Source organism: Ranitomeya imitator, chromosome 1 (assembly GCF_032444005.1).
Source record: "Ranitomeya imitator isolate aRanImi1 chromosome 1, aRanImi1.pri, whole genome shotgun sequence".
NCBI classification, from domain to species: domain Eukaryota; kingdom Metazoa; phylum Chordata; class Amphibia; order Anura; family Dendrobatidae; genus Ranitomeya; species Ranitomeya imitator.
In genome coordinates, this window is record NC_091282.1 from 156,811,656 (window position 1) to 156,825,536 (window position 13,881).

The window sequence follows — 13,881 nt, forward strand, 5'->3', positions numbered from 1 at the left end:
ACGACGCATTGCGACGTATTGAAAACGACGCTAGTGTGAAAGTAGCCTTATAGGGAAACTTATACAACTCATTAGTAGACATCAGCGATTCTCCAGAAAAAAAGGATTAGATACTTTAGCAATAATATTTTTGGTTACAAGCTGTAGCTTGTACCAAATATTGAGTATTGACTAGGACTAGTGACATACAAAGATGTAAGATTGGACTTTTTGAATGTGACTGGATCAGTTGACCCTTTTGTCCATTACAGGTATGAAGCTAGCTGGACAGTTTCCTATTCTCTAACTTGATCCTGTCGTAGATATATTGGTTTTTTAGTATTGTCCCGAGATTGAAGTCTTTGGAGAGAACATTATTTCGAGTTTGCGGTTAATATGGAGAACAAGCTGACACCAAAGATGGAATACCAACAAGCATGAACCATGTCCAAAAACATAGATAGGGCATAGTTGGCTTGAGCCAAGATATAAGCCACAGTAGCAGATTAGGCAAAGTTTGAACAAGGAGGCACAGAAGGAATACAAGTTAGAAACATGGAGCAAAAGCAAGCAAAAAGTCAGTCATCATTAGAAAATCCATACAAATTAACAGGCAAACTGAATTTTAGTTAAGCAAGATATTCATGCAAGACAGAGAGATCTACTTGTAAATTGTCATTGGCTTATGTGCAAAGTCCCTGAATAAATAATAAAAGCTCCATCTTGTCATCCGACTGAAAAAGGTACCACCCAAAAAATGCAGTTTTTCACATTTGGACACACACGGTAAGTCATTTTGCCTTTTTTAGTGCTGTAAAGTCCCCTACTTTGATATACATGACGTGAACATTTCACCTGTTATTCCATACAAATCTATCAGGATAGGGATTAACAAATATTAGTCCTTGGAGGAGCCCCTGGTATATGTGCAGATACCTGCCATAATTATTCTACATATTCCATGAAGACATGAATTTAATTAATCTGTCTACCACTGTCTCTAACAGACCTGCAAAAACACCAGTGGAAACGTGTTACTATTTCTTCTGTCATTGTGGTATTGTACAGTATGTGCCCCAGAAGTAAAATCTAACAAACACATGTCATGAAATCACAACTAAACATTTCACTCATATATTTTCCTTATTTAATTAAAAGCTGCTTGGAGAGTATATATTAATCTTGTGGAAATCTCACTGCTTCTTACCTGTGACATCAGCTGCCATCAATCCCTCTGCTCTTATGACTTTCACTTGAAGTAAACCAACATCATTGAAATTGCTGAAGGACCTCATAAGACTCTGTAATGAGCAAAACACGGGCATTATTTATTCACATAGGTAATTATAGTACACTACTTTTGTGTATATACCAAAAAAATAAGGCAATGTTGTCAATACAACATGATGATATATCACCTAAAACATTACATTGTAAAGAATTATTTATCATATGATAAAATGGCATTTTTACAACCAATTCTGTAAAATCACTCTAAAATAAAAATAAAATAAAACAATAAAACAACTCGAAATTCCTCTTAATTTAAGAAAATGCTATTATGTAATGGACTTTCCATGTAAGCCTATGTGTCTTCATGGTTACAGACTACAAACAACCCACGTGTAGTCTGATCCTCCTCTAGTGCCTATAGTTTATCAAGAATAGGGGAGGTGGAGTAAGAACTATAAGACTCGTAGTCTGTAACCATGAAGACAAGGTCTGCAAAAGAGCTTTATGCGTAAAGTTTTTGCTAATTAAGACTTTTCTATTATTTTTTAAATGCATTTTAGCAATAATATGAACTTCTACTTCATTTAACAATGGAATTAGAATTTAGGTTTTGAATAAAATCAATTCACATATAAACATTTACTTTGTTATAGGTGCTGTAAAAAGTGGCCAGAGAAGTGATATAAAAAATGTCTACATGATTATTCTTGTTTTCATATGAAAACTGATGAATATGCAATACATCTTCCAAGGTCAGTCAAGCTGAGAAAAATTACCAGAATAAAGAATTGGCTTGTTCGTTGCTTAAAGATTCTCTCTTGTAAATGTCACATATAAAAAGCACTCATGATTATTTTTTATTTAAAGAATAAGCTCCAAACATAAGATGAATATAAAGTATCTGTAAGTATCTACAGTATATATGTCTATAAATGTATTTACACACAGTGCTTATAAGTACACTATCTTTGAAAAATAAAATTATAATCAATATGTCACTGAATACAAGAACAATTTCAAAGATTTTGACAAGACAATCATAGGGCATTTTTTAACCCATAACATGAAACTAAGGTTAATAATATGACTTTCAGTACACAATATTCAGTTTTCACAAATTAGTTGATGCCTTTTGTAAGACCTCCATGATTTTTAAGGACAGCACCAAGTCTTATAGGCATGGAATGAACAATTTAGTGACACATTGCAACATTTCAAAGACATACTGATAGGGAATTTAGATTGTGAGCCCCATTGGGGACAGTGATGATAATGTGTGCAAAACTGTAAAGCGCTGCGGAATATGTTAGCGCTATATAAAAATAAAGATTATTATTATCTATCTTTTTACGTTCAACAACAACCTCTTTAAGAGCCTGGATGCTGCATGGAGAGTGATGCCCAGCTTGTCTCTCCAGAATTCCCCATAGGTGTTCGATTGGTTTCAGATCAGGAGATAATTTTCTAAATTAAATTTTCTAAATGTATGGTGCCTACAGTGAAACATAGTGGTGGTAGTGTCCTTTTGTAGGATTGCATGGGTTGCCCTGGTTTCTGGGAGTTGCATTTCATTGATTGTATAATGGATTCACAGAAGTACTGCTTTATATTGAAAGAGAAGATGCTACCATCACTTTGTACCCTTTGAAGACATACACTTTTCCAATGTGACAATGATTCAAAACACACATCTGTTGCATTTCTGTTGAAGTGATTCAGTGGCCAAGTATGTCTCCTGCTCTGAACCTAACCAAAACACCTATGGGGATTTCTGAAGAGACAAGTTGAGCATCATTCTCCATCCAGCATCCAGGCCTTAACCCCTTTCCGACCTGTGACGCCATGTAGGCGTCATGAAAGTCGGTGCCAATCTGACCTGTGATGCCTATGTGGCGTCATGGAGGGATCACGTCCCTGCAGATCGGGTGAAAGGGTTAAATCCAATTTCATCTGATCTGCAGGGACAGGAGGAGTGGTACTTTAGCCCAGGGGAGGTGGCTTTGCCCCCACATGGCTACGATCGCTCTGATTGGCTGTTGAAAGTGGAACAGCCAATCAGAGCAATTTGTAATATTTCACCTATGAAATTTGGTGAAATATTACAATCCAGCCATGGCTGATGCTGCAATATCATCAGCCATGGCTGGAGACTGCGATCTGACCCCCCCACCGACTGACAGCGGTGATCTGCCGCCGCTGTCAGTCTTTCCTCCCCTCCGTTTTGTGCTTCGCTGCCCTCCGCTGCTTTCCTCTCCCCTCCTCTCCTCTCCGGTGCCCCCCACTGTCCTATCCCACCCCCCCATACCGCTGGAGTCCCGGGGACCTTCCCGGTGTCTGTACGGCATCTTCAATGGGCGCTGCCATCTTCCAAAATGGCGGGCGCATGAGCAGTGCACCCGCCGAATCTGCCGGCCGGCAGATTCGTTACAGGTACATTTTGATCACAGTGATCAAAATAAAAAAATAGTAAATAAAGCCCCCCCTTATCACCTGCATAGGTAGGGAAAATAATGAAATAAATAAAATATATTTATTTTTATTTTTCCACTAGGGTTAGGGTTAGACTAGGGTTAGGGTTAGAACTAGGGTTAGGGTTAGAACTAGGGTTAGGGTTATGGCTAGGGTAAGGGTTATGGCTAGGGTTGCAATTAGGGTTAGAATTAGGTTATGTGCACACGGTGCGGACTTGGCTGCAGATCCGCAGCAGATTGGCCGCTGCGGATTTGTGGCAGTTTTCCATCAGGTTTACAATACCATGTAAACCTATGGAAAACCAAATCCGCTGTGCCCATGTTGCGGAAAATACCGTGCGGAAACGCTGCATTGTATTTTCCGCAACACGTCAATTCTTTGTGCGGATTCCGCAACGTTTTACACCTGTTCCTCAATAGGAATCCGCAGGTGAAATCCGCACAAAAACCACTGGAAATCTGCAGTAAATCCGCAAGTAAAACACAGTGCATTTTACCTGTGGATTTTTAAAAAATGGTGCAGAAAAATCCGCACACGAATCCGCAACGTGGGCACATAGCCTTAGGATTAGGGCTGGAACTAGAGTTAGGGTTGGAATCAGGGTTAGAGTTGGAATTAGGGTTAAGATTAGGGTTAGGGGTGTGTTGAGGTTAGGGTTAGGCTTTTGGTTAGGGTTGGGATTAGGGTTGGTTGTGTGTTGGGGTTAGGGTTGGGATTAGGGTTAGGGTTGGGAATAGGGTTAGGGGTGTGTTGGGGTTAGGGTTGGGGTTAGGGGTGCGTTGGGGTTAGGGTTGTGATTACGGTTATGGTTAGAGTTGGGATTAGAGTTAGGGGTGTGTTGGTGTTAGGTTAGTGTTGGAGTTAAAATTGAGGGGTATCCATTGTTTAGGCACATCAGGGGGTCTCCAATCACGACATGGCACCACCATTGATTTTAGCCAATCTTGCATTCAAAAAGTCAAATGGTGCTCCCTCACTTCCGAGCCCCGACGTGTGCCCAAACAGTGGTTTACCCAAACATATGGGGCATAAGCGTACTCAGGAAAGATTGTACAACAATTTTGGGGGTCTAATTTCTCCTGTTACCCTTGGAAAAATAAAAAAATGGGAGCTAAAAAATTATTTTTGTGGGGAAAAAAAGATTTTTTATTTTCACGGCTCTGCGTTATAAAATTCTGCGAAGCACTTGGGGGTTCAAAGTGCTCACCACAAATCTAGATAAGTTCCTTGGGGGATCTAGTTTCCAAAATTGGGTCACTTGTGGGGGTTTCTTCTGTTTAGGTACATCAGGGGCTCTGCAACACAACGTGACGCCCGCAGACCTTTCCATCAAAGTCTGCATTTCAAAACGTCACTACTTCCTTTCCGAGCCCCGACGTGTGCCCAAACAGTGGTTTACCTCCACATACTGGGCATCAGTGTACTCAGAATAAACTGGACAACAAATATTGGAGTTCAGTTTCTTGTGTTACCCTTATGAAAATAAAAAATTGCGGGCTAAAAAAATCATTTTTGAGGAAAAAAAATGATTTTTTATTTTCATGGCTCTGCGTTATAAACTTTTGCGAAGCACTTGGGGGTTCAAAGTGCTCACCACACATTTAGATAAGTTCCTTGGGGGGTCTCGTTTCCAAAATGGGGTCACTTGTGGGGGGTTTCTACTGTTTAGGCACATCAGGGGCTCTGCAAATGTAACATGATGCCCGCAGACCATTCCATCAAAGTCTGCATTCCAAAACATCACTACTTCCCTTCCGAGCTCTGCCATGCACCCAAATAGTGGTTTACCCCCACACATGGGGTATGAATGTACTCAGGACAAACTGGACAACAACTTTTGGGGTCCAATTTCTCCTGTTACCCTTGTGAAAATAAAAAATTGTGGGCTAAAAAATAAAAAAATGATTTTTTTATTTTCATGGCTCTGCGTTATAAACTTCTGTGAAGCACTTGGGGGTTCAAAGTGCTCATCACACATCTAGATGAGTTCCTTGGGGGGTCTAGTTTTCAAAATGGTGTCACATGTGGGGGAGTTCAAATGTTTAGGCACACAGGGGCTCTCCAAACGCGACATGGTGACCGCTAACGATTGGAGCTAATTTTTCATTCAAAAAGTCAAATGGCGCTCCTTCCCTTCCGAGCCTTGCCGTGAGCCCAAACAGTGGTTTACCCCCACATGTAAGGTATCCGTGTACTCAGGAGAAATTGCCCAACACATTTTAAGATCCAATTCATCCTGTAGCCCATGAGAAAATGAAACAATTGAGGCTAAAGGAATTTTTTTTTTTTTTTAAAAGTACTTTTTCATTTTTACGGATCATTTTATGAAGCACCTGGGGGTTGAAAGTGCTCACTATGCATCTAGATAAGTTCCTTGGGGGGTCTAGTTTCCAAAATGGGGTTACTTGTGGTGGAGGTCCAATGTTTAGGCACACAGAGGCTCTCCAAACACGACATGGTATCCGCTAACGATTGGAGCTAATTTTTCATTCAAAAAGTCAAATGGCGCTCCTTCCCTTCCGAGCCTTTCCGTGTGCCCAAACAGTGGTTAACCCCCACATATGAGGTATCGGTGTACTCAGGAGAAATTACCCAACAAATTTTTACTATCCATTTTGTCCTGTTACACATGTGAAAACAAAAAAAATTGAGGCTAACAGAATTTTTTTGTGAAAAAAAGTACTTTTTCATATTTACAGATCAATTTGTGAAGCACCTGGGGGTTGAAAATGCTCACTATGCATCTAGACAAGTTCTTTGGGGGGGTCTAGTTTCAAAAATAGGGTCATTTGTGGGGGAACTCCAATCTTTAGGCACACAGGGGCTCTCCAAACGCGACATGGTGTCTGCTAAAGATTGGAGCCAATTTTTCATTCAAAAAGTAAAATGGCGTTCCTTCCCTTCTGAGCCCTGTTGTGCGCCCAAACAGTGATTCCCCCCCACATATGGGGTATCGTCGTATTCAGGACAAATTTTACAACAACTTTCGGTGTCCAGTTTATCCTTTTACCCTTGGGAAAATTTAAAAAAATGGTTGCTAAAACTTCATTTTTGTGACTAAAAAGTTAAATGTTAATTTTTTCCTTCCATGTTGCTTCTGCTGCTGTGAAGCACCTGAAGGGTTAATAAACTTCTTGAATGTGGTTTTCAGCACCTTGAGGGGTGCAGTTTTTAGAATGGTGTCACTTTTGGGTATTTTCAGCCATATAGACCCCTCAAAGTGACTTCAAATGTGAGGTGGTCCCTAAAAAAATGGTTTCGTAAATTTTGTTGTAAAAATGAAAAATCGCTGGTCAAATTTTAACCCTTATAACTTCCTACCAAAAAAAAAATGTTGTTTCCAAAATTATGCTGATGTAAAGTAGACATGTGGGAAATGTTATTTATTAACTATTTTGTCACATAACCCTATGGTTTAACAGAATAAAAATTCAAAATTTGAAAATTGCAAAATTTTCTAAATTTTCGCCAAATTTCCGCTTTTTTCACAAATAAATGCAAAAATGATCGACCTAAATTTATCACTAACATGAAGCTCAATATGTCACAAGAAACAATCTCAGAATCGCTAGGATCTGTTGAAGCATTCTTGAGTTATTACCTCATAAAGGGACAATGGTCAGAATTGCAAAAAATGGCCACATCATTAAGGTCAAAATAGGCTGGGTCATGAAGGGGTTAAAAGAGGTAGTTTTTGATGAATAGAAAATATGTTGCAATCCAAGGCACATATTGCAGTGAGTTGCAGGATGTATTGCTGCTAATAAAAAGGAAATACATTTAAAGCATTTAAAATGGCGTGTGAAAGAGTGATTTGTTCTATATGTGATTTGTGATTTAGTGACTTTGGATTCAGGGAATTCAGAAGGGAGAAAGTTGTATTAATTCACTGTTTATATTTGCTTGCTTATTACTTATTAACATTTCAGCATTGTGTAATCCCCATTAGGAACATATGCTCCATTACTGACAATGCCATCCAGTGTACATCTTGATGCATGTATGCAATCCTTGAACTGCCATTTGAGGGGGCATAATGCTGTGCGTGATGTGTGACCATTGTACATTTGGAAGCCTAGGTACTGGATCTAAATGAGCAGCTGACATCACTGAGATCCAGTGACAATAAATTTCACCCACAGAGCATGGGTAACAGTACTCCCACATCATATAATTAATATTGTAAAAGAACCTGAAGACCCACCTCTTCCGACAAGCCTACAGCCTGCAGTGATCCTCAATCTACTGAACCGCCACACAACCCGCTCTACCCTTTCCTAGGGTATCCCCACCCATCCCCTGCAGACTGTGAGCCCTCGTGGGCAGGATCCTCCCTCCTTATGTACCTGTTAGTGCCTTGTTTTTGGTCATGTTTATTGTCCTTGTCTAAATTTGCCCCCTTTTCACATGTAACACGCCATGAAATAAGTGGCACTATAAAAATGTGTAATAATCATAATAATAATAATGTAAGCCACAGAGCATGGTGCACAATACCCTCACAGCAGAAGTTTAAAAATTTCAGCATCAGAGTATGGGGATCAATACTCAATCAATAAGATTACATATTACACTAAATTTCAGCCACAGAGCATGGCACTGTTCAAAAATGTACGCTACAGTACTGTATACTGCAAATTCATCTGAAGAAAACAAAGTAGGTCCCGAATCCCGAAAAGTTTACCTTGAAAAACTTACTGTTCAAAGCAGGCAACCACATCTAAATTAGAGCCTTTAGCATCAGTCTGGATTAGACGATTATGCACTTTTTTTTTTTTTTTTGGGGGGGGGGTCCTTAAAATTTAACCCACAATTTAACCCACAGAGCGCGGTGCACAATAGCTCCACAGAAGCAGTTTAAAAATGTCAGCATCAGAGCATGGGGTATGATACCCCAAATGTTCAAAAATTTACAATACGGTACTGTGTGTACTGCAAATGCATCTGAAGAAAACATAGTAGGTCCCGAATCCGAAAGTGTTTACTTTAAATAAATTACTGTCCAAAGCCAGCAACCAGACCAAAATACTTCAGATAGGGATATTGGAATTGTATTCCGTTTCTATTTTCTTGTTTGTTTGAACTGGGGCCATGATTAAGAGGGGACCCAGGGGAACACAAAGTCAAGGAACTGGAGCCACTCTCAGCCATCCAATCTCAAATTGCCCACAGATGTGGTTGCAGAGTACACATGGGTAACAGAGAATCAGGGCTCCATTCCGGAGCGGAAGCCTGGTAAACAATGACCACATCCAAGCAAGGCAGCAGTCAAGCAAATTAACCACTTTTCAAGTCAGCCGTTGATATTGCGAGACAAAATTGCCATCCATGACAATTTAGAGGATGTGTAATTGGAATGAGTAGTTAAATCCTTTAATGAGCATGTTAGGGTTGGCGGAACGCACCGAATATATTTATTAGCTGAGATAGGTGCATTCGCAACCCGGGATCCACCATGCAAGAAAGAACCTGCTGCTAAGCCAAGGCGGCGAAACAAATTAGTACAAACGAACTCTTCACTTCACAGAGCCCGTAGTAAAGAGAACGCTGTGCCCTGTTTAGCTCACAGGGGACACAGCTACTGTGTAGAGCCGACAGTGGTCATGCAGTCCAACCAACACGCAGATCCTCTCCGGTGGAGCCGGAATTCTAATGGCTTATTTCAGCCATGTCCCTGACTGCATACACAAAACTCCTCGCCAGAGGTGCCATTCTAGGGGCTTATTTCAGCCGGGTCCCTGACCACACACATGACCACACTGGCGCTGAGCTCGTACATATTTGATACTAGCGCATGGCCGTGCGGTCATGAGAACCTTTTATAGCTGTAGCACCTACAGGACCTTCCAAGAAGGACCAATGGAAGGCTGCCACAGAACTTGATCAGGTACAGGACCTTCCTGGAGGACCAATGGAAGTTGCTGCAGTACCTGAGCATGTGACCCTTGATCTCCACTGAGAGATCTTATCTTGGGCATGCTCAGTGTGTGCAAAGCAGGACTTAGTCCCAGAAAAGCCTGCTCGCCGCAGACCAGTGCAGGGTACAATAGTAGAGCCTGGAGAGGCAGCAGTAACACTTTGCACAGTATCAGATTCAGTGAGATGCTGGGACCGACGTCTCCGCTGAGCAGGCTCCACTGCGGCCGATGCAGAATGGGAGACCGCAGCAGACATGGTTTGAGATTCCCCCTGTGCAGCGGCAGGAACTCGACTCCTAACAGAGCATTAGATCTGGCTACAAAGGTAAAGTAAAATTATTTTTTAGGCACACTACTCATACAGACATGGCTACAGATTACAGAGATGCTTTTGGGCACAGTACCCCCACAGAAGCTAATAACAAATTTCACCCACAGAGCATGTTTTCACATTTCACTGAGGAAGCTGATTACAAATGTCACAACCAGAAATGGGGCACAGTACCCCATAGGCAGAGTTGTAGAGTACACATGTAGTGCCCCAGTACCTCTTCCTCTCTGTTGCAAAATATAGTTGTCGGGTGGTTACCAAAACCTATGTCCTGTTATGTGGTTTATTCGATAAATTGTCCTTTACTGCCATCTACCGTCCAAAGGTGCAAGAGTTTGGTCACATGACACTTTCTCAGCCTGGTTTCCTGCGGAAACCTCTAGAAGCTGCTGAAGGAAGAGACGGGGAGGAGTTCCTCTTCCCGTAAGGAGTGAAGAAAATAACCAGTCTGAGCGACGTGAGGAGAGGTCTACTTAATAGGCTGCTCTGCCTTTATCCTAGGTCATGCTTCCCTTAATCTTCAATCGACCTGGAAACTGCCACAGCCTACGCCAGGAGGGCATCTTAAATTTCAATCTTCTTAGAGACAGAAGAGATGGAACTGTACAAGGGTTCTTCTGCTACCCTCCATGCCTTTAATGGTTCCGCCACCGTGAATGCCTCATGTTCTGCTGCATTTTCTACTGTACACACTGCAACAGGGAACCGTATCAGGACTTAGGCTACGTTCACATTAGCGTCGCGTCGCTGTTGCGTCGGCGACGCAGCGGCGACGCAGCGGCGACGCGCCCCTATGTTTAACATAGGGGACGCGTGCGTCTTTTTGCACGCATTTTCCGACACGTGTGTCGTTTTAGACGCTAGCGTCGGACGCAAGAAAACGCTACAAGTTGCATTTTTCTTGCGTCCGATTTCGTCAAAAAACGACGCACGCGTCGCAAAATGCGCGCGTTTTTCCGTGCGTCGCGCGTTGCGTCGCCGACGCAGGGCGGCGCAACGCTAGTGTGAACGTAGCCTCAATCGTGAGTAAGCAGTGAACTCTATTTCCACAGTGAGCCAAACTGTGTAGGCCCATCCTTGGTAGTAATATGACTGAAGGACTGTGTGAAATAAAATAGTAACCCGGTATATAACCATCAGTCAGCCGATCACTTTATTTAAGCCATTACCTGGGAAGATTCAATCTTAACCCCTTAACGACCACCAATATGTCTTTTAACGGCGGTAGTTAAGGGTACTTAAACCACAGTGCCGTTAATTAATTTTGCTGTGGAAAAAGTGTATAGCGCCAACCAGAGTTGGATTTTCTCTGGGTTCTGGTTGCCGGGTGTAGCCAAGACCCCAGAGAGATTGCGATTGCCGGTAATTAACCATTTACCGGCGACCGCAAAAAAAATGCGATTTGCCATTAAATTTCTCTGTCCTGCGATGTGATCGCACATTAGAGGACAGAGAAATAGGGTCCACGATCGCCCCCGATACTTACCAGTGTCTCCCGGTGCTCCTCGTGCTTCCTCATGGGCACCATCATCTTCTTCTGGTAAGAAAATGGCGGGCCTTGGCTGCCAGGGGTAGCCAAGACCCCAAAGAACATGATTAGGGTCGGTTTTAACCGGCAAGCTCAAGCCATCTGTCCAGTTTGGACACCCAGAAGTTAAATGGCGCCGCCGCCGACCCATCTGTTTGTGGAGACATGTAGCACATACTTTTCCATGTTATAACGTGGGCTCCTGCTAATACGGACCCTGTGACATGGTGGTGCTGTATGTTTTGGCGTGATCATAAAGATTTGCCACATTTTGGCCATGATAACCTTACCTTCTGAGGTGCTGGCAGTGCCCCAGCTGCTTTGGCTACTTCCTCCTCTGCCTTGTTGTTCCATTGAGCCCCAGCTTTCATGTGGGAAAGCCATTAGTAGTTTTCCTACTAGCATGTGCTTGTATTCACGCATTTTGCGATCCCTCTCCAGTAACGGAAGTAATGATGGTACTTTGTTCTTGTAGTGGGGATCCAGTAGGCAGGACACACAGTAATCTACACTTGTAACAAAATGGGCAACATGGCAGTCATTGCACAGGCACTGCAGCATGTACTAGCTCATGTGTGCCAAGCTGCCCAGAGGCAACGACAAGCTTTTCTTGGTGGGAGGTATATCGTCTGAGTATTCTACATCTCCCCAGCCACGCTCAAGTGATGCACATGAGCTGATCTGAGTGCCACCCTGATGTGAACAGGGTTGTTCCTCCTCCTCCTCATCATCATCCTCCCAAACTGTTCAGTGGCTAAACAGTTGGGTATCTGGTAGATCGTGAACCAGTAACCCACCCTCCAAGCCATGTGTGGAGGACAGGCCTGATAATGGTGTGAATTGACTCTGCTCCTCCTCCTGCTCCTCTTCCTCCTGTGCCACCACCTCATCAATCATGGCCTGAATTGTTTTTTTTCCAGCAGGCATATAAATGTTATAACAACGCTGTTGATGGCGTCACCTGCAATGGCCATATTGAAGGAATATTTGAAGCAGCGCAACACGGCGCACACATCTCACATGGAGACCCACTCCTTGGTGGTGAAGTTATGTTGTTCTGCAGAGCGACTCACCCGTGCATACTGCAGCTGAAACTTCACTATTGCCTGCTGCTGCTCACACAGTCTTTCCAGCAGATGCAAGGTGGAGTTCCACCTTGTTGATACGCCCATATCAGCCGGTAAGCGGGAAGGCAGAAGTAACACTGCAGCACAGACAGGTGAGCAGCAGCAGGGTGAGAATGCCAAAAGTGCACACACACTGCCTCCACTTTCAGCAGTACCTCTGACATGTGTGGGTAGTTTTTCAGGAAGCTTTGCACCACCAAGTTCAGCATATGTGTCAGGCAAGGGATGTGCATCAGTCCGGCTAGGCCCAGGGCTGCTATGTGATTTTGCCCGTTATCGCACACCACCAGGCCAGGCCTGAGGTTCACTGGCACCAACCAGTTATCTATCTGCTGTTTGATACCAGTCCACAGCTCCTGCACATTGTGGGATTTGTCCAAAAACCTTAGGTGGTGGTAGGACATGAGCTACAATGCCTTCCACCTCTATCCCAGCCACCACATTTACCAAGTAGACAGTTATGAGGATGTAATGTCCCTGGCTGTGCTTATTGGTCCACATATCGGTGGTTATGTGGACCTTGCCACTGATGGTGTTGGCAGTGCACACCAGATTTGGTCTACAACATGTTTGTGCAGGGCAAGGATGGCATGCCTGGCAAAGTAGTGGCAGCTGGGAACAACGCACTGCACAGTAGCCACCACCACCATCAGTTTTTTTTAAAACTGTCTGTCTCCATCAGCTGGAGTGGCTGCGTTTCAAAGGCCAGTAATTTGAAAACGCTGTCATTCAGGACCATGACCCATGGGTGGCTATGGGGCATCTCCTCTTTCTATCAAGGATTTGTGGGATGGAAAGCTGAACACTTCCATGGGTTGGTGTGGAAATGCTCAGTGACACTGGTGGTGGTGGTGGTGATGACACATCCTCTCTTTACGGGGAGGCAGGGGGCCCTGTTGATAGTGAGTGGGAGGAAGAGGCCGTGATCACAGCAGAAGAGGGAGCAGAAGGTACAGATCTGTCATGCTTTTTAAGGTGTGCATTTCACTCCACCTCGTGTTTGGAATTCAGATGCCTTGTCATACAGGTGGTGCTCAGGTTCAGAACATTTATGCCTCACTTCGAGTTCTGATAGCACAGAGTGCAAACCACCTGATGCTTGACGGCAGCACATTCCCTGAAGAAATGCCATGCCAAGGAGCTGTTTTGAGCTGTCTTTGGTGTGCTGATTTCAGCGGCACAGTGGGCAGTAGCAGCCATCGTACTGGCTAGGGGCTCCCTGCTGTTCCTTAGCACCCTGCTCCCACTTTTGCTGCGCTGCTGTGGCAGCGTGGACACCTCATCGTCCTCTGA

General features: G+C 43.4%; 1 protein-coding gene across 3 annotated transcripts in view; it reads right to left on the reverse strand.

The window, feature by feature from the left end:
• MCTP1 (multiple C2 and transmembrane domain containing 1) overlaps positions 1-13,881 on the reverse strand; it is a 1,531,547-nt gene that overhangs the window by 831,384 nt on the left and 686,282 nt on the right. For all 3 annotated transcript variants that reach the window (XM_069751887.1, XM_069751881.1, XM_069751897.1), the window contains exon 11: positions 1,187-1,280. In XM_069751887.1, the coding sequence (XP_069607988.1) occupies positions 1,187-1,280 (94 nt within the window). The remainder of the gene's footprint in view (positions 1-1,186; positions 1,281-13,881) is intronic.